At 43.9% G+C, this 21364-nt stretch overlaps 1 protein-coding gene across 2 annotated transcripts in view; it reads right to left on the bottom strand.

The window, feature by feature from the left end:
• Nucleotides 1–3221: 3221 nt before the first annotated feature.
• GOLIM4 (golgi integral membrane protein 4) overlaps nucleotides 3222–21364 on the bottom strand; it is a 28419-nt gene continuing 10276 nt past the window's right edge. The window contains exons 2-16 of one of the 2 annotated variants that reach the window (XM_063167365.1): nucleotides 18892–18966; nucleotides 17628–17677; nucleotides 16460–16513; nucleotides 15808–15958; nucleotides 14568–14650; nucleotides 13930–14013; nucleotides 11371–11544; nucleotides 9681–10004; nucleotides 8244–8470; nucleotides 7739–7818; nucleotides 7039–7151; nucleotides 5829–5996; nucleotides 5348–5416; nucleotides 3865–3945; nucleotides 3222–3543 (exon numbers count right to left, since the gene is read on the bottom strand). In XM_063167365.1, the coding sequence (XP_063023435.1) occupies nucleotides 3382–3543; nucleotides 3865–3945; nucleotides 5348–5416; nucleotides 5829–5996; nucleotides 7039–7151; nucleotides 7739–7818; nucleotides 8244–8470; nucleotides 9681–10004; nucleotides 11371–11544; nucleotides 13930–14013; nucleotides 14568–14650; nucleotides 15808–15958; nucleotides 16460–16513; nucleotides 17628–17677; nucleotides 18892–18966 (1895 nt within the window). In that variant the 3' untranslated portion in view covers nucleotides 3222–3381. The remainder of the gene's footprint in view (nucleotides 3544–3864; nucleotides 3946–5347; nucleotides 5417–5828; nucleotides 5997–7038; nucleotides 7152–7738; nucleotides 7819–8243; nucleotides 8471–9680; nucleotides 10005–11370; nucleotides 11545–13929; nucleotides 14014–14567; nucleotides 14651–15807; nucleotides 15959–16459; nucleotides 16514–17627; nucleotides 17678–18891; nucleotides 18967–21364) is intronic. The other variant, XM_063167366.1, reaches the window with a different exon arrangement.

Raw genomic sequence — 21364 nt, 5'->3', positions numbered from 1 at the left:
TTTTGCAGATCTGTCACTGTGAATTATAACACTTCCACCAGGACTTTCTTCAAATCACAGCATTATTTTCAACAAATTTATTTTAAAACTCATCAAAATATTGATTTTGAGGTTGGAAGCATCTCAGCATTTTTCATTATCGCACCACATCCCTTCCTTTTACAACCAAATCGATGCATTAACGTGGCCATCTGGCATGGCACTGAGCAGGGAGGGGAACATTTCCAGTTCCAGTTTGCCTTTGTTTCCTGGAGCATTTGGCAGCCCAAGGAGTGCAGTTGGCTCCTGTGTGCCACACAATGCTGCTGTTCCTCAGGGAAGGAGGGCAGTGGGATACAGAATATTCATAGAGGTCTGGCTTGGAGAGTCTGGAAGCTCAGAACTGAGCTCAGCTACAAGAGCCTGGAGCCCAAGGCTCAGGTGAATACAATTCTGCACAAATTGCTTCGTGTAATAGATATTTCTGTACATCTGTGCACTCACGGATTTCAGGATGGTTTGGGTTGAAAGGGACCTTAAAGCTCATCCAGTCCCACCCCCTGCCATGGGCAGGGACACCTCCCATTGTCCCAGGGCTTATCCAACCTGGCCTTGGGCACTGCCAGGGAAGATTTCTTTAATAACCAGCCTAAATTCTCCCTCTTCCATTTTGTACCCATTTTATATATATATATATATATAAACAGATATATACTATAAATAGATGTATTATATATCTATATGACATATTATACATCTCACATATGTATAATATATACATAAATTACATATATGTTATAAATTACATACTATGTGTATATATATATATAAATACATATATATTATACATATATGTATTCTAGATATACATATATATGACATATACATATTACAGATGTATAATATATACATAAATAACATATTATATGTGTGTGTGTATATATATATAAATTATATATTATATGTGTGTATATATATATATGTGTGTGTGTGTATATATATATATACACACACATATAATATGTAATTTATGTATATATAACCAGCCTAAATTCTCCCTTTCAATTTGTACCCATTATATATCTATGAGTGTATATATATATATACATATATATATTATACATACATGTATTATATATATATATACATGACATATTATACATATTACAGATATAATACATACCTAAATTACATATGATACATATAATATATATATATATATACACATGATGGATATTTTGATGAGTCCCTGCCAGCCCTGCTGCTGCCAAATTGCCCAAAGGGATAGAACTCTTCCCTTAAAATTCCAGCTTCCCCTCAGCTTGGTCCTAAAGCAGAGCATCACCCTGGGATCCCACTCTGAGCTGGAGAACTGAGCACCCTCTGTGCTGCTCATCCTCTGCCCAGGGCTGGGGCTGTGGCCCAGCTCCTCTTGCTTTTAGGTCACAGAAACTCATTAAATTCTTGCTTTAGCCAAGCATTTGGCATTCCCTGAGTTCCGGGGATGCTGTGGCAATGAGGAGCAGCTCAGCTACCCCATGGTCCCCCTGGGTCTGGCACTCTGACCCTTGTCAGGCACAGAGATAGGAACATCATTAACAAAAATATTCCACTTCCCTGAAAATGCTGCCAGGGCTCCATCCCTTCCCCTGCTGCCTGTATTGAGATGAAATCCAAGCACATCATGAGGAAAACTGACACAAACCCTCAGCATGTGAAGGATCAGTAACTACATTCTAGTTTATTGACTGCAGTCAAGTTTTATTATGCCTCAAATAATTAAATACTGCAACCATGACATTAAAAATACAGGCCAATTTACCAAAATAATTGTATTCTGAAGATTATGTACATATTATACATTTTACAGTCTCATGTAAACTTTTTTTTTATACATAAGGTAAATCTGATTTATGGTAACTAGAAAACCCAAAATACTTACTGACAAAAATCTTCCTATGAAACATAAGCACTGGATCTGGGACAATTAGGAAAATTGCAATGAATGCAAACCAACAATAAAACATAATATAATCAAGTTAGTAGAAAAAATGAATTAAATTACATTCATATAAAAAATTGAACTGAAAACATTGCTATGCATCATTATTAAAAAAAAAACAAAACCAAAGGGAAATACCCCCACTCCCTCTCTTTATATATTAACACAGCCTTTGATGGGGAGCTCCCCTGTGCCTCATTTCCAGCAATGGGGCATAGCCTGGGAAATCCAGATTCCCATTCTCCTTTAACATATATTAAATACCTAGTGTCTGTACCAATACAAATATTGTATAATTCATGCACTGGGATTATGTTCAGGGTAGCCCACACCAAGGCACAATTTTTGTGTCATTTTCCCCCCCTCCCCTCCCCAGGCTTCAGCATGCAGTGCTGGAGATGTTTGCTAAACAATTTCTGTGGGCTTTGGCTCGAGTCTGAGGCTCACCCTGGGGCTCACAGAAATCCTTCCAGCAGATTTTTGTAAATAAATAAGGAAAAAGAAGGTAAAGGCCTTAAGTTCAGCATCTTGCACCAACTGTGTCAGCTCAGCTACCACGCCCTCCAGGAAACATGGCACTGAGGCAACATCACTCTGGTTCTGGTCAAATATTTTATATATTAACGAGGACAAGGAGATTGCAGCTGCTGTAAATCTTCATCCCTGTGACAGCTGTAGTGTTTTGATTTGGCATAATGGAGCTCCAAGTCTAAATTGGTTTTCAGCTCCCAGCTCCTCTCAGCACAGCCCCATTTGCATGAGCAGCCAGGTACTGCCTGTAATTGAAGTACCTGGGAATGCTCATTAAAATAAATGCATAATTGAGCCGTATCTAAACAGCTGCCAAAATTAACAGCTGGCAACTTGGCTGCATTCTGAAGGCTTGTAAAATTTGCATATTTTATATCTGTTCTGCACCTAGGAAAGGCCTGGTCCTGCAAAGGGCACGGCCTGTGCTTGGCTTTGTGAGGTTACAAGGAATTTGCAGCCCTTGGTCAGAATAAATCCATGGAAGACAACGAGCTGGAGTGACTGAAGTCACCTGGATTTAGGCACTAGGAATGTTCCTTCAGTGGTGAGTGCACCTGACATGACACCAAACATTCTGTCAGGCCTGGACAAGGTGAAAGTGTATCCAAAATGGCCTCTACAAACCCAGAGTTACAAAAAATCCAACCTAGAGGATGTCTGGTTATGTACAGCCTGGATAGAAAAGAAATCCTAATCTAGAGTATCATATAAACACAGGACAGCACCTAATAGAAAAGTAAAAAGTGGAAAACACAAGCTTTTCTTTTTTCTTTTTTTTTTGAAATTAAATACCCTAAAAAAAGTTGGTTAAAAAAAACAAAAACACAACAGGAATTTGTGTACTGGAAAAAGAAAAATGAAGGGAGGAACTACATCTCCCCTCGTCTGCGAGTTTTTGCTGCAACAGCTCTGCCTTCCTCCTCCTCCTCCTCTTCTTCCTCCTCATAATTTTCTTCATGAATTGCTTTCTGGTTGTTGTCTTCTTGCATTTCTTGCTCTTGGTCTGTCCCTCTGTTATTCTTTTCATCTGCCTGATCGGGGAAAACAAAACAAAACAAAACAAACTTATAACAGATGCAGTGCCAGTTTCTTTATAGCTTATTTTAAGGCAGTGAAATGATTTTCAGCTGAAGCTGTGAGAGCTGATGGGCAGAAACAGAAAAAAAAATAAATTCCCAAAGCCTGCAGGGAGCAAGAATTGACACAGAGATGGAAGGGTGAGCAAAAGGAAGTTGGGACAGCATGAAATGTTCAGCTCTATGGCCCTAAGCAAGCTGGGACAATTATGGTGTCACATCCCTGTGCCATGAGCAGCGTGCTCAGGGTTTGATCCTGGCTTGCACAGAACTCACAGTTTCCTCATTTTCCCCATAGGGCTCCTCAGCATTGTGCTCCAGCTCTCGCTTCTTCTCTTCAGTCAGATCCTCCTGCACCTGCAGAGCACAAGAGATGTTCTGTGTGGTTTAATTGTCCTTCAAAGAGTGGCCTGTGCCACAACTGGGCACATGTTCACGGATTTTCACAGAAGATTTTTACAGAATGGTTTTATGTGATATTCTTACAGAATGAAGATTCTAAAGAAGGGAGAAGAGAGCAGGGAGAGGTTAAAGGAGGATAAAAAGAACCATAATCACCCAACAGTCAGGAAACTCACTTCCTCTGAGAGCATTTAACTTTTAAATACAATTCTCACAATCTTTTCCTTGAAGAGAACAAGTCATGCTGAATGTCTCCCTGATGTTCAGTTTTTGGATCTCTCATTCCCTTCTGTTCTGCCAGCACTCTCCCTCCATTCCATGCCCCACTTCCCATGCTAGGTGCAAATTTGAAAGAGGAATGTTTTGGAGTGAGCTTGATTTCCTTTTGGGAAGTGCTGCTGTGCTTGTCTGGCCCAAACAGTGTCCTGTGAGCTGGGTCAGAGGCATCCATCACACCAGGGTCACTTTGGGAAAGATCTGAACAGCAATGGATACTATTTGAGTCCACTCACTAAAGGAACTGATCCCCATTGCAGCATCTCTTTTCTCTCTTAACTGCTCACTCAGTCCCTGCTCCCACTCAGCACAGTGGGCACCTCCTTCCTGAGATGTGCACAAATGGTTCCTGGAAGCCAAAGAGCAGCTGCCAAAGGGCAGCTCTGCCCAGCTCCCAGTGGCCTGCTTGGATGTGAGCAGCAGCACTTTGCTAAGTGCATCCCAGCTAACCCAGAGTGCTCCCCATGAGGGAGTGACAGCAGCCAGTCCCAGGGATTTGTCTGAAAGGGGTTTTGTGGGAAGCAGAAACAGGAATTAATCAGGGACTGCTGAGGGGCTCGGGGTGGTGCCTGCATGGTGAGCATGACATCAAGGGGAAAGTCCCTTCCCTCCCTCTCTGCTCCAGCTCCATGTGCTGCCAGCTTCCTCAGCAGCTCCAGGACCGCAGCTTGGATTGCTCAGGAGGAGCACAGATAAATCAAAGTCACAGCTGCAGAGTAAGTAAGTGGCCAAGGAAGCAGTTTGCTCAGAACTGCACTGTGTGATTAGAGATTAATGAGGTTTTCTGTGACCTTGAGGTTTCCAGGAAATTTTACTTGTGTTGTGAAAGGCTTAATCTTTTCAATTATTGCACAATTAATGCTGTGTGGCATGGAAGACTAATGGATTGCAGCACAGGAGCATGAGTAACCCAGAGTGTATCCAGAAGGGGACAGCAGAGTAATGGCAAAGACTTCCCAGGTTTCAGAAGTCACACAAAGTGATTTGGGTTCATCCTGCAGTTCCCAAAGACACCAAAGAGTGTTAATGGAGCTGTGCTCTGCTGCCTGAGCCCACACCTGCCTTGGGTCTGTGTTCTTACCTCCTCTTCTCCCTCTTCCTGGTATTGTTCATCCACATTATCCTCCTGCTGGTCAGGATTTCCTGCCATCTGCACAAAGATCACATAAAAATTCAGATCTATGAGCTTGCCTAATAACCAGAGGGCTGAAGATTAAAGCTTCTTGTTCTGGAACTAAAGCTCTCTGTAAAGCTGAAGTAACAATAATGGCAGGAGAAGTTTTAGTGCATTCATTAGCAGCAGTGAGAGCCCAGCTCTGTGATTTAAAGTTGCCCTCAATTAAAAAATAGCAGGAGGAATATAAGAAAAATCACTTCACAGAATAAAGCAAGACTTTCCATACTAAGCAGGAAGACAATGGAATATTCACCCCACTGAAGACCAATGCCATAAAAATTCAGACTCTCTGTGCCTGGAGGAGTTTACAGCTCCAGCACAGTTGAAATGTGCAGTTTTAACCTCCTGAAGGAGCCCCAGAGGTGCCTCTTTTGCCTTTACCCACCACCAAGTGCTCCTCCATTCCTGGATGTCCTTGTTTCTGACCCATTTCCTTGTGCTTCTCACTCTCCTCAGGCAGGTTTTCTTCTCTCTCTTGCTCAGCTTCTTCAAACTCATCCTCTCCCTGATTATTGGGGTCATCAGCAGGATTCACATCCTCCATGGCTGCCTTCTGTAATTCACAGGAGGGGGTGTTAAACACTTTTAGCCATGCTCCAGCTGTATTTTCTTTGAAAGAACAGCAGCATGGGCTGTCAGAGCCAGCTCCATCCCCACAGGCAGCAGCTGGAATCTCTGCAGGGACAGAGGTGCAGGCACCTGTCTGTGAAACCCACAGAATTCTGTCCCAGAGCTGCTGCACAGCCTGTGTTTACTGACCAGCTGACAGTGCCTGATAAGGCCATGTGAACAAAGATAAGAGCTGAATGCTCACAGCTCCACAGAGCTGATGGCATCACTCACTATCAGCCTGTCCTGCTCTGTTGACCTTGGCTATGTCTACAAGAAAACAAAACACTTTTCACCTTTGCCAGGCTGAAAAGGAGCATTTTCTGCTTATCATTCAATAAAGGCAGTTTTGTATCTCTACAGAGAACAAGTTAAAGATCCCTCAGAAATATTCACTGTACTTAATTTGCTGAATGGGAGGGGAGTCAGGAAGGTGCACTTGATGGGGACAGCCCCTGGTAAGTGGAGTGTGGGGGAAGGCCCAGGGTGATTCTCCTGGCCCAGATCTCTGTGCAGTTGGGGTCAGGGCTCAGGTCAGTGCTGATCTACATCCCCTGTCAGGACCTCACACATCTACACTGACTCCAGCTGGATACACAGCCTCTTGAGCTGGCCTTTCATTAATGACAGCATGAAAAATCCCATCCCCTCTCATTTTGACTGGGCACTGCTGGTATTTTTTGAAGCCAAATGTACCTGTTCAAGTCCCAGCTAAGACCAAATCCTTTATTCCACCGAAAGCACAGATCAAAGGAATGTGGAAATAAACACCTTGCTTCCCACAAGGGAGCTTTTTCCTTTTATTTCTTCCCAAATGAGAAAGGACACCTTTAAATAGATTTTAGATGCTGTTTTCAGCTGTCAAGCCTGTCTTCCTGGCAGCCCTCTGCTTATCTCATTTCTATAAGGTGCAATTATGTCAGACGAGACCTGTGGGTTCTCACTTCAGTAGCACTGCAACCCTCAGCATCTTAATTCATACTTACTGATTCATCAGCCTGCTGATTTTCTGCCTGATGTTCTGCTTCTTGCTGTTCATTTGCATTATTCTGATCATCATCTTCACCTTCATCCTGGTGCTGGTTGTCGTGTTCATAAGCTGAGGAATTTTTTAAGTAATTAATGTTTTACAGCAGTTTTTAGTTATCCTTTTAGAAGTCTCCTACAGATAAGGTTCCACATGTGTTTTTAGCAGTGGGCAGCCTCTACATAAACAGATAATGCTCACAGAATTGATTTACTCCTAACAGGAAACAGAAATTAAAGGATCAGGCCAGGCTGGATGGGGCATTGCACAGCCTGGGCTAGTGGATGGTGTCCCTGTCCATGGCAGGGGTGTGGAATGATTTGAGTGTCTTCCAACCCAAACAATTCCATGATTCTGTAATTTAAAGAGATCAAACAAACCCATAGGCAGACCCAGGATCATAACCAAATCCACAGAGCCTGGCAATAACAGGTCAGTCAAAAGGACACTCTTCCTTTCAGGAATGTGGATATGATCTTTAGTAATTCCTCTATTTCACTCAGTCACTTCAGCCATGGTTATTTGAGCTTCTGGTTTTAAATTGCAAGTTTATGTTTCACTTGAATCCAATCTGGATATGAAATGAATATTAAAGTCTCCCATGCAAGGCAGTACACAGGGAGCCTGTGAGCATGGCAGGGACAGAAATTCTCTCTTACCTCCTTCCTCTTCCTGAATACCTTGCTCTTCCTCCCCTTGTACAATGTCCTGGTCCATGTTATCATAATGAGCCTGTTGGCTGAGAACATTAAAAGCCAAGCATCATTTCAGTTCCAAAAGTGTGTTTTCTGCTTAAATAAACAAACCCCCTCACCTGCAGCTCTGCCTCTCTCAGCAGCTGCCAGAGCAGGCCCCAGTTTCATGCTCTATTATCTGATATTTTCTCACATCACCTTTCCTGAAAAATGCTTGATAGAACAGAGACTTGCTTGTGCTGCTACCCTGACTTTGTGTTGTGTCTCTGTATATGGAGCCTGCAGTCCCGAAGGGTATGGGTCAGGCAAAGAGCAAAGTCAGGACTCTGAATTTTAGGAAACAAAGCTCCAGCTCTTCAAGGAATGAGCCAACAGAACCCCCTGGAAATCTGCCCTCAGGAACAAGGGAGCAGAACAAAGCCGACAACACAAACGCAGAGCACGACAAGCCCAAGAGGGAGAGTCGCACCTGAGGCGGTTTTTGAAGAGTTTCTCCCCTTGCTCTGCCTGTCTCTGCAGCTGGAGCTCTCTCTCCTGGAGCTGCTGCTGCCTCAGGAGCTGCCCCCTGAGCCTCTGCTGCTGCAGGGCCTCCTGCTGCTGCCTCAGCTGCTCGGCCTCCTCTGCCCTCTGCGCTCCGAGGTGCTGCTGCTCCAGCTGCTGCTCGTAGGCCGCTTTCTGCCTCTTGGTTGGTGTCACCTGCCACAGAAATGTGTTAGTCACACATTAATCACCCCCTCAGTGATCAGAAACAAGCAGGGAGAAAGCTGTCCAGAGGGGAAAACAAGCTCCATGCGATTGCAGCAAAGTTATTTTTAAGTTTTTGTGTCCCTGCTTGAAGTTAAAACATTTCTTGGAACACAGACTGAAGTGTTGGGGTGTTTGTGAGTACACAGGGAAGAAAGAGGAGATTGTGGGCTAAGGAAAGCCATGCTTTTCCTGTAAATCATAATAAAACCTCCCAACATATTACACAGTAAAAGGAGGTTTTGCTGACTGATAAGACAGCAAAAAGTTTCCATTGATTTAAGTGGTAATCTCAGGAGGAGCTGCTTTTAGCCTTAAGTGAGACACTGCACATCCTTTTATACTCAGCAATAACTTAAGACTAACTCCAGCTCCACAGCTTAACCCACTGCTGCTGTTCTGACCCTCTGCAGCTCCTCAGCTCTCCAGCACCAGCTCCTCATTGCACCAGAGTGACACAATTGATCTGCCAGGACAGAAAGTGTTTACAAAGCCTACAGTGAGACCAGTGAAATACATTTTCCACTGCAGATCCAATCTAGGATGCAAATCCAGGTTTTATTTGCTGGTTTTATTTAGAGCTGCACACTGACTTCCCCTGGTTATTTCAGTCATGTTTGTCTGGCAGTTAAAATTCCCTGTCAAACACCAGTGAGCACTGAGCTGGCAGTGTGTTTGCAGAGGGCAGGTACCTCTGACAAGGAAACACTCTGCAATTTGCTGAGATGCATCAAGTTACCAAAGCAGAGCAGTTCTCCACCCCAGCCTCCCTCTCACCTGCTGAGTTCTCCATCAGCTACCATGGGCCTCAGGTTTAAAGTGGGAGACAGAATTCAGTCTGCTGCTCTTTTTTTCTCTTTTTTATTTTCCATCTGCTGTTTTTAATCAGCAGAATTAATGTTCATTAGGATCTGGCCAGCACTGCAGAACAAGTGTGCTCAAGTTGAGCCTGAATCCTATTGCATCCAAGTGCTTTGAATCCCAAATTTTCTATAAACATGACAGTAATTTTATCTAGAAACCAGCGAGTGCTCTGAATCCCAAACTCTCTATAAAAACTTTATTCTGCCTAGAAATAGGTGACTGCAATACAAGGCCAGCAGTGAAAAGAGAAGCCTCCATTCAAACAGCAGATTTAATCAATTAGAAATGAGCTCCCTACCTCTGAGTGCAGGCCATCACCCAACATGTTGGTTTCCTCTTCCTTTTGTTCCTGCTTTTTCCATTCGTGCTCTTCTGGGGCTTGGTCCTGCTCCTCCTCCAGGTGCTCAGGCTGCCCTGCCTGCTCCATTTCTTCCTCCTCAAGCTCCTTTTTGCGTTCCTCTTCCATCTGCTCTGCCCGTTGCTGCTCATCCTCCCCAGCCTCCTGCTGCTCCTGGATGTTCAGCTCCCTGGCATTCTGGTGAGCCCTCCCCTGCACGTGGAAAGGCTCAGCCCTGTCCTGCTCCTGGCTCTTTGTTTCCTCTCCCTCCCTTGGCTTCTCATTCTGCAAAACAGACACAGGATTATGTGTGTACAACACATTTATGGATTTCAGTTTCAAGAGAGCCAAGGACAGGCTTGGATCCTTTATGCCAGCCCAGAGCTGTGGTCAGGAGGGCCAAATGCCTGCTTTGGAGTGAGCTCCTCCTGCCAAATGGGGTCATTACCTGGTTTGTGGCTCTACAGCCACACAAGGTGTTGTACATTCCACCACAGAGTAAGCTAAGCCTCACTTTAGTTGAAAAATGAAAAACTCTTACAATTCTACAAAGCCAGCTTTGTGTTTTAGAGACACAGTTTAGTGCTGGCTTTGGCAGAACTGGGTTCACGGCTGGACTCAAAGATCTTAAAGTTCTTTTCCAAACTAAATGATTCCATGATTTTTATTTCTTGTAGAAATTCTTGTAAAACAAAATCACAACTGTTTTTTCTTAACTTCTACATTTGCTTCAACATTTACTTCTACATTACACGTTTTCTGCTTGAACCTTGGTGTGCCAATTTTAAATACACTGACTTCAATGTACTACTTGGACCTTATAAAATAAAAATTTATTCAAAACTTGTAGAAGCTTTCTGTAACACTTGAAATAGCGAAAATTTTAGATTTCTTATTTTAAAAATTTAAATTTTGACTTGTAAAACAAAATCACAACTGGTTTTTCTTAACTTCTACATTTACTTCTAGATTGCACAGTTTTCTGCTTGAACCTTGGTGTGCCAATTTTAAATTCACCAATATATCACTGGAACCTTATAAAATAAAAAATTATTCAAAACTTGTAGAAGCTTTCTGTAACACCTGAGATAGCGAAAATTTTAGATTTCTTATTAAAAAAAATTAGATTTTGACTTGTAAAACAAAACCACAACTGGTTTCTCTTAACTTTTAATTTACTTCTACATTTACTTCTAGATTGCACAGTTTTCTGCTTGAACCTTGGTGTGCTAATTTTAAATACACTGACATCAATGTGCCACTGGAACCTTATAAAATGAAAAATTCTTCAGAACTTCTAAAATCTTCCTGCAACACTTGAGGTAGCTAAAATTTTAGATTTCTTGTTTTAAAAAATTTAAATTTTGAGCAACTTCTTAAAACAGCTGGCACAAACACACATAAAACTGTACTAGGCATGTGAGAAAAGACCATCATGAATAGATTTCCTCACCGCTCAACAATTACACCACTCCTCACTGCTCCCCTCCAGCAGGGACAGGGGTGCACAGCCAAACCCCCTCTCCTGAGGGATATCCTGCACACTGTGCTGGTTCAGAAGCCCTGCTGGGCTGTCTGGGTTGGACTTGATGATCTTACAGGTCTCTTCCAGCCTAGAATTTCTGTGATTCTGTGATTCTGAGCCCCTCACCTGCTGCTGCTGCTCAGGCCCAGCTGCGGGGGGCTCTGGGGGGCGGCTCTGGGGGGACGGGCCCCGCGCCTCGGGCTGCTGCTCCTTCCCTCCTCCTTCCTCCTTCTCCACGTCTTGGAAACTTGGGATTTTTTTCAGCGTGTCCTTCAGCTGTTTGTACTCCTCCACCTGGGTCTAAAGCCAACATGTTAGTTATGGTGTGTCCAAATTAATTTCTTAATCAAATGTAGTCACCTTGAAGTTGCTGGTAGAAAGCTTGGTATTCCAGGGATGAGAGCTTTTAAAATAGAATTTTTCCCTCCAAACATTAGATGACACTGATCCATCAGGATCTTTTCAAAGTGCACATGCATACCAAAGTGCATTAAAAACATCTCTGTGGGACAAAGAAGAGGAGTTGTTTTATTCATGCCAAGCAGGAGAAGTGTCAGAAGAGGATGATGAAGCTTTCCTGGCAGACTAAAGTGAGGGAACTCAAAAGCACCACAACTTCTCCTTTGCTGGTGGAAAGAAGTGCAGCTCTTTCAGAAACAGAAGTTTTAAAGTACATCTAGATGTCATGAAAATGCCAAGTGCTCAACATTTAGACAGGTGTTAGACAACAGCCAACATACAGAACTGAGGCAAAGAAAGTCACAGTGATGAAGAGCAAGGGGAAAAGCAGAAGGGAAAAAAGAAAAGAAATAGAAGGAAAATGTAAATTTCCAAAGGCTTCCTGAAATGCAACAGTAAAATGTTGGAATTTGATTTGCTGTTTAACTTTGGGCAGGATCAGGAAGCTTTAATGAAAATCCAGCAAGGTTGGTACCCCAATCCTTGGCTCTGCAGTAAGATTTCCAATTACAGAGGATTTTTTGGGGTGGGCAGGGTGTATAAAAGCTGATCAGCTGCACACACACAGGTGGCACACCAGAGAATTTCCCTGCTGCTCCAGGGGATGTGTGGGTGTGTTTGAGAACCTCCACAAGCCTAGGGACCCCTAAAACAGAATGGCCTAAAGGGAAAGCAGAGTGCACAGCAGAGTCACTAAAATGAACATTCTGAGTCAATGCCACAGCTTAAAAGGTGCTGATACTGGCAGAAAACAGGGTTTATTGAAATATATAATTAATCTGCCTGGCTTGGAAAAAGCACTAAGACCAAAACACTTTAAAGATTCAGGTTAGTGCAGTATTGACTACTGGTGTTCAATTTCTAGAATACACCCAGAAATAGAGGGATCATTAATGGAGCTGGGAAAGAATCCCTTGGGGACTTTCTGCAGCTGGTTTGCAGGAGAAACCACACCAAAGTGTGAAATGCCCTCTGTTCTCAAGGCATGTGCAAGGCCCTTCCCTGGAGGGTCCCTGTGGGACAGATGTCCCAGCCTGGCTGCAGACAGAGAGGCTTTGTGTGGCACAGGCTTCCTAATTAAAGACCTGAATCAAAGCCAGGAGAGTGGGGAGCTTCCCTGTGGGCTTGGTGAACCTCAGATCAGCCCCTCCACGTGGCCTTGTGGGATTTCAGATGTTATCAGCACACACCACACAGCAAATGTGGCCAGTGGGAGAAGAGCTCAGAATTAGCTGTCAGTGTGGGTTAGCCCTGCAGATTATGATTCTTCAGATATTCAGTCTGTGAGGTACCTTCCTGATCTTTCCCTGGTTTTTGAGTGTCTTACACATATTGACAGGCACAACAAGCAGAACTGGGGGAAAAAAAATTCAATGCTTCTAATGCTGCTAACAATTTTGTGGACTGTGAAAATGCCTAAATGAAGGAAATCAGTCAGGAATAAAAATAACTTCACACTGCCTCATTGCCTTTCCCTGTGATCTTTCACCAAAAGTCTTCCTCTGCTCCAACATCACTCCCACTTCCAGATTCCCTGTGGCCTCCACAGCTTGCACTGGCACAGCTGACTGAGCCTGCAACAGTTTGTGCTTCATGGATAGTTCACTTGAAAATGACATTTAAGGAACTTAATGCTGCTGGTTCTAAAAACCAATCTGAGCTGCACCTGGAGTTTTCATACCTGCACACACATCTCCATCTATGCTCTGCTGCTGCTGTGGCCCAGAGCAGCTCTGGCTGCCCCTGGATCCCTCAGGTGTCCAAGGCTGGGATGGGCACTGGGGCTGGAGCACCCTGGGATGGTGGAAGGTGTCACCATGGCAGGGGTGGCACTGGATGAGATTTTTCCAGCCCGCTCTGGAATTGCATGAAAACCTCACAGCCTCCCCAGGCACACACAAGAAGAGATCTGGCACCAGCACCCAGGGCTCAGAGATAAACGTGAGGGTCAGAGTGCAGGGTGCTCACAGCAGTTCCACCAGAGAGGACAGAGACAGAAAGGCACTGACAGCTCCCAGGGAAGCAGAGACTCTTTGCCAGGACCACATGCATTGCTGGGCTGGCCCCCAGCCTGCTCTGTCCCCTGAGCCCTCTGGGGAGCAGCCCCTCTGTGCCATGCACTCCTGGGTCCCCATGCCAGAGGCACATGCAGCTCCCTGCAGCCAGCAGAGGTTTGGAGACAGATTTGGGAAGCTGAGAGCCAGCAGGAGCTGCTTTCCTTCTGACCTGAGCAGCAGCTAGTGCACTCTTGTGGTCTTCCAATGTCACCACAAGCTCGTTGTGCTGGGACAGTAAGTTCTTATGCTGTTGCTACACAAAAAGAAGAACATCACACGTTTCACATAAAGTTCATTCTAAAGATCAGTTGGGGGGGGGGGTTGAACTAGGAAGATAATTCAATTTATTTTGAAAAGAAAATCCTTAGCTGGAATTTATTTATTTCATGTGGAATACATATTAAACAGGCAGAGGAAGCAAGGACACCAGGGAAGGCAATTTGGAGGCCAGGATGTATGTAACTAAAATAAAATTAAAAGTAGGGGTAGATGTTGATGGACATTAAAAAAAAAAAACAGATGGAAAACATTAGTTTTGGCATTGAGTTTTGCCAATGAGATTTTGCATTGAGTTCTGCCAATCAAACCTGATTTTTAACTTGTAAAACCAAATCCTGATTTTTATACTAAACACCATTTATTTTTTTTATGGGCATACACTTAAAGTCCAGGTGGCCAAAGACAAATCCAGTCCAGCCTATTCCTCTCCTTTTTCCCACATACAGCACAGCTTGTTCTGGGCTTGGGAAAACTTAGGAATTTTTTTTTCCTCATGATTTTTAAAGTGCTTCTCAGAGCCAGGCCTACCTTGACATCCTGCAGCTGGGTGTGAATGTCTTGGTGAGCTTTTCTCAGCTGCCTATTCTCCTCCCGTAAGTTATACAGGGTTTCTGTTGAAAAGAAATGAGAAAAATACAGAGTTTAAACCTGGCTGGATTTGTAACACCAGGCTAAGCACTAAAATTAAGACCATAACACAATCTACATAAAACCCCACACGAGTGCTGTAGTAAAAATTAGGTAGAATAATTGTATGGTTTGTTTTCCTTCCCTCTCCTATTAAAAGCTTTCCATTTTCAAGCAGAAAATCATAACATTTGGTGAAATTTTCTATCAGTGCACCCAGCCTGCACCTGGAATTCTGCATCACTGCTCCTGCTGGGTGCTGCAGATGGCAAAATTCCCTCTGGAAATCTGAAGCCAGGAAAGGCACAGAGGAAGGCACCCTCCCCTCTTTCCCCACATCACACCTGGTGAGAGACAATTTTCTGTCACAGGACCCAGCTATTCCTTTGGAAGGGATGCCCAGATGGCTCCAAAAGCTTCTGGGATCAGGGACAGAGCCTTCTATTCCCAATTTTTACATGATGTTGATGTGAAGCCAACAAACAACCTCTGCCTGCAGTGCACACAAACAGCTCCAGAACCAACCCCTGTGTTAGGGACAGGTGGCAGAGAAGGCTCTGATGGACACAGCCCCATTCTTTTGCTCCATGGAACTGTGTAATGAGGATGGAAGAGGCCTGAAAACTGCCCAGAATCTCCAGCAGGAAACTGTGGATGCCAAGAGTAAAAACTGAATTCATCACCCAAGTGTACAAGGGCAATGTGCTCCAGAGGAGATGGCACATACAGGGAAAAAGGAGGCATAAAATGTAAATAAAGTCACTTCAGAAAGAGGCACAATTACATGTCTGCTAGCAGTGGCAAGTATTCTTAGATTGCCTTTCAGCTACAAACAAAAAGAGGCAAACCTTTCTTCCCAGGTTTATACCACTCTTAGAATTAAAAATTAAAGACTGATTCAATAACCTCTGACACTGGACAGGCTTTTAAGTGCTGGGTTTTTTGCTATTTCTGTGACCCAGACAGAAACACAGCAGATTTCAGAGAGAGGCCTCAGAAAATCATCAATAAAATGGAACTTGTCAGGAGGCAGAAGATGCACAAACGACCTGTAAGTGAGAACAGAGAAAATGTCTCTCTCACACCACACAAAGCCAAACACCCAATTGAACGTGGGCAGCCAGACACAGGTTAAATTTACCCTTCAGCTTGGAGATCTCCTGCTCCTTCTCCTGCTGCAGCTGTAGGTATCTCTCCTTGTGATCACTGAATGTCCTGCTGAACTCCTCTCCCTGCTTTCGGTGATCTTCCTCAAGGTCAGCGTGCTGTTTCTTCAGCTCTTCGTGTTGACTCTGCAAACACCAAGTTGGGACACTGGCACAGCTCTGTATCTGCAGATCTGGCTAATATTGTCCTTGGCAATTTGTTTAGTAAGTGCAGATGAATAGGAAGCATTCATAACAGGAAGGTTATTATTCAAAGCATGCACATTGCAGCTCCTTCCAAACACAAAATGATCTCTGTGATGAGCAGGCTCCTCTCCCAGGGCTGTGTCACCTCACCCCAGAGCTGCACTGTCCCCCTGGGAGCTGCTGAATGTGGCTCAGAAAATCCCTACGTGCCAAACTACAAGAGGGCTGATAAGTCAGCCTTCCCTACCAGTAATTGCATCTGATAAGATTGATTTACCCACTGGAAAGCCTGACTAGGAAAAACTGCAGGAAACCAGATTTTAGTTGTTAGAGGAAGGCACTGTCCACACCCTGGCACTGTGCAGCGGTGCCAGAAGCCAGCAGGCTGTGTCCCCCCAGCAGAACCAGCTGCACAGGTGCTCTGCTGCCCCAGTCACCCACCTTCAGCATCTGGTGCTGCACACTCAGGGCACTGTATCTGCTGTTGGAGTCTTGCTGCAAAACAAAAACACTCGTGTGAAACCCCCTGAGCTCTGCACACACAGCTTTGGGAGTCACCAGCCAAGGGATGCAGCTCCCCAGGACACAAATCCATCCCTCCCCTGGCTTTGGAGCTCCCCAGGACACAAATCCATCTTGGAGTTCCCCAGGACACAAATCCATCCCTTCTCCCCTGGTCTGGAGCTCCCCAGGACACAAATCCATCTCCCCCCTGGTCTGGAGTTCCCCAGGACACAAATCCATCCCTTCTCCCCTGGTCTGGAGCTCCCCAGGACACAAATCCATCCCTCCCCTGGTGTGGAGCTCCCCAGGACACAAATCCATCTCCCTGCTGGTTTTCCAGCTCCCCAGCACACAAATCCATCCCTCCCTTGGCTTTGGAGCTCCCCAGGACACAAATCCATCTCCCCCCTGGTTTTCCAGCTCCCCAGGACACAAATCCATCTCCCCCCTGGTCTGGAGCTCCCCAGGACACAAATCCATCCCTCCCCTGGCTTTGGAGCAGAGCAAGCTCCCACACTCTGCACCTACTGCAGCAACAACCTATTTTAACTCCTGTTCCTCAGCTCCCAAACTGCTCCCCAGTTTCAACATGAAATAGCCATAAAATCCTAATTTACTTGCTTTATAAAGAGTTCTTTACAGGTTTCTGGGTCCTCTGCCAGATAGAGCTTTCCTTCTGGCACTTGGTATATAAAACAAAGTTTCTTGATGTCTTTATGCTTTCCAGTTCAAAGCCCATGTGTTAGAAAGCTGTCACTGTTATTTTCCCTGGGGGCTAAGCTACAAAAAGATTTCTAACACCTTCTTATTCCCCTTTCCCCTTAAATAAAACAACATCACGTTTGAACTACCATAATATAAACAGGGGATTATTTTCTAAATTAATTTTCTGGAGAGGTATTAGTATCTCCCACTATAGCTCAAATAATTAGGAACTGGAGAGCACTTATGAATGCAGAGTAGAACTGGGATGAGTGAGAGCTCTTTCAATTAGTATTTTGCAAGATCTCTTCCTTTGAACAGTCATAATTGCAAAGTATTTCCTTTTCCTTGCAACTCAAATAGCATCAGCTATTAAAAACTTGTTCTAGGCATGATGACTTACCCTTCCTTTATTTAGTGTTTCCTGTGCTTCTAGTTTATAAACAAGAAAATCTGCAACATAAAAGGGAAAGTAATGATGAAGAAAAAACGCCAGGAAGATGAGAATCTGTGCTTGAATAACTCGACTGTTGAGTACATAAATTCTCTTCAAGAGCTGAATATTCATGCACAAACAATTTTCAAAGGATCTTAAAAAAAAAAAAAAAGAAAAAGAAAAACAACCTATGGAGAATTTGACAAAACGAGCAAATTTTTAAAATGCATAAACTTCAAAAAGTTTCATGAAATATTTTCAAGTAAAGTTTTCACACCATAGTGAGAGGCGCACAGTTCACGCTCAAATCTGCAGATGGGTGATTAAATCTGACACATGAACTCTCTCAGCAGAGGCCCGAGAGAATCATTCAAAAGGAAAAGGCCATTTATTAACTGTGTATTCTTGGAAATAATAAAGCATTTCCTCATTTATTTCTTGACCTCTGTCTGTCTGCAGGGTTTGAGAAGATGCCTCCCCTCGGGTGGCAGCAGGAGCATTCCACACTAGATGGCACCAGAAACCCACGAGACCTGCACGGTGAGCATCATTGCTCACTCCCTGCCAGCTCTGCTAAAGTCATATTTTTAATTCAGCAGCTGAGGCCTCAGTTTTAGGAAGAACAGAGGCTCTACCCTGAAAACAGCAGCGAATTTAGAGGCTGAGGAAACTCAGAGGATTGAATCCTGCTGAACTTTCACAGAGGGCACACAGAGGTGCATGAAATGCAATTTGTGTTTGCCTCACCCACACCTAGAATTTGGTTTTAATCAGGAAAAGGTGTATGAGCATGTGCTCACTCTAAAGCACGTGTAAAACTACTGATTCCAAGTTTAGTTCCCAGTTGATGGAATGCAGGAAAAGATCCCAAGGTTTTGGTACAAGTTTTGAATTTTTGGCATACCAGGACAGGGTTTGCACATGCCCATACCCCACATACATGTTGAGGTTTTTATGTGCATGGATGCAAACATATTCTCTGTGTTTATTACTTCATGTTGCAGTCAGCTGTAAATAGTATTAAAGGGATAATTGCTTTTAAAAAGATCTGATTAAAAAAGAATAAATAAAAAAGAACTACTAGAAGGAGCAACACAGCTCTGCCAAGTGGGTCCTGATACATTGCTTATATATTACCCAAGTGATTTAAAATTGAAGAAAAAACATTAAAATTGAAGAAAAACCATTGATATAATCAAGTTAAATATCAAAGTAAAAAGTACATTTTTACCTTCCTTTGCCTTCTTATGTTCCAGCCTTTCCTTTTGCAGTGACTTTTCTAATCTTGACCGGTGCTCATACACAACTGAAAAGAGAAATTTTGTTCACAATTCATTTCATAACACACACAAACCTCACCATCCACCCCAACACACCCAGGGAGTGTTGGCACAGAATGCACCAGGAAAATACAAGTGGAATGAGGTCATGGGATAAAGGGCTGTTTGTAACCCTTGTGACAGTAACTTTTTCCCTTTTTGCTCCCTTTATCGATCCCAAATCCTGGGTTATTTGCATGGCTGACACAGAATGTGATAACCAGGTGAGGGATTTGTTTGTGGAGGCAGCCAGCTGTGGTGGAGCTACCAAAGGCTCTTTGCTTCTCAGGAATGCAGGGACATTTTCCACGTTTCCATCCTCCCCTGCCTTGTTTGCACACAGACAAGGAAATAAGACAGGGCAGCTCTGCTGCCAGAGGAATTCCTGGCAGCACACAGAGTGTCACAGGGAGGGAAGGGAGATGCCCAGGGGCAGGACAGCTCCTGGAGTTCAGCAGCTGAGCCATGGGCAACCTGGCAGCCACCCTAAATTCTTCAAAAATTGGGAATGCAGCATTCCTGTGCACTGCCTCCCTGCAAAAATGACTCCCAAGGAGTGTCCAAGCTGCCCATGCTTTGCAGACACCATCCCAAAATGGGGTTTACATTTATGGCTTTGTTTGTTGTGTCCAGGTGTGTTTAGGACATCCAATGTCCCCTGGCACAAAGTTCCCCATTGGCTGCCAGTAAAGCAGATTTCACTCAGGCTGTGCTTTGGATATGGAGTTTGGGATGTGGCACATCACTCCCTTCCTCACCATCTCATTACATCTACCCTACTCACATCCATCACATCTACCCTTCCTCACCTCTCATTATCTGAAACAGCCAAGTTTGCAGCAAAGATATCAATTAAAACACCTGGAAATTACAATTATACATGTTTAAACTCAGTTTAACACAAGTATCTTTCACTGCCCAAATTACAGTTTGCATTCTTTTACTGAGTTATTAATTTGTAATAAAACAGTGAGTGATTTTTCCATCAAAACCAGGAAACTCATTGTCTGAGAATAAACCATTGATGAATGTAAGCCTTCAACAAGAAGCATCAAGTAAAGATTTGTATCTTGGCAGCTACAGAAAACTCCTCTTGCACCTTAAAACAAGTTCTTAATTCCACCAAGGTGCATCCTGCAGCCTTATCTCTAAGTGTTTATGTTTTAGCTCTGAAGCTGGATTGCTAATCAATCCCTGGCACCTATCTCCATTTTGCTATTTATCTTCTAAAGTCAAGGGCATCAGTCAGGATGAGCCAATGTATCAACACCCTCTGGAAGGGAACAAGCAGGAATGAATATTCAAAAAGTCACCAGAAGGCTTGGAGAAAGGGAAAAAAAAAAGCACTACAGAGCACTACAGTGATGGTTTTATTTCAGCCCTGAAGGTGGTGAATGCTGAATTATTGTGCAAAAGGAACAGTGGCAGCAGAGCAGCTCAGGAGAGCAATGAAAATCCATAATGGGCTTTCCCCTCCCATGCAATCAGGGTGGAACAGGGATTTTGGCAGACACACGAAACCACAAATGGATTTGGAGGGAACACTTTCCATTCCACTTCTCCATCTGCAAGTGCACCTTCCCCAGCTCCTGCTGCTGCTTTAACAAGTGTGTCTGTGGGGGGAAACCCTGCACAGCCAACCCACCACAGGGGCAGAGAAGGCAGGATTTGGGGTTTGGGGACCTCTCAGAGCATCCCTGCTGAGCTCTGGGCTTCACCCTGCACCTGCAGGGTCTGAACACAGGCAGTGCAGCCCATCCTCTACCTGCTGAGTAGCAATCCTTGAAACACTGGCCCAAAGCTGGAGAAGTGCTAAAACAACCCCTCAGGTGATTAAAAAGGTCAAGGAAAAACCTCCTCCCTCACCTCTGCCCTCTGAGTTCAGTTACTGATTGGCCCAGCAGGTTCCCCTCTGATAAAAGTCCATCAGGTGCAATGCACTGAAGGTGTTGAGTAAAAATAATTATTAACAAAGCACAGCTCCCATGTTTCCTCACTTGCTCAGATTTTTAAATACATACTGGAGTTAATCTCCTATAAATTTGAATTATTTCCACCAGTTAGGAAATTTAACTCAAAACAGAGATTTCCTAGTCTCTATCTAAGGGGCCTGTTACTACAGAAGGAATTTCTCCTTCTTCACTGTCAGCATGGATACAAGATGTCTGAGCAAGAATCTGAAAGAAGTAAATACACTGAAAAACAGCTTTTATAGAAAAGTAGAACCTATGTAAGGAATCTGACAAAATCCCACTGCTGGGATGCACAAATCATTTTTCCTAGGGTAAGCTTTTAATTTTGCACTGATCTTTATAAAAATAATTGAACTTTATTTCTATGTTATATTTAATAGAATGGTAAAAAAAAGGGGGGGGGGGGAAATGT

Source organism: Melospiza melodia, chromosome 12 (genome assembly GCF_035770615.1).
Source record: "Melospiza melodia melodia isolate bMelMel2 chromosome 12, bMelMel2.pri, whole genome shotgun sequence".
NCBI classification, from domain to species: domain Eukaryota; kingdom Metazoa; phylum Chordata; class Aves; order Passeriformes; family Passerellidae; genus Melospiza; species Melospiza melodia.
The sequence above is the reverse complement of the archived record's forward strand: the minus strand, read 5'-3'. Positions and strand labels throughout refer to the sequence as shown.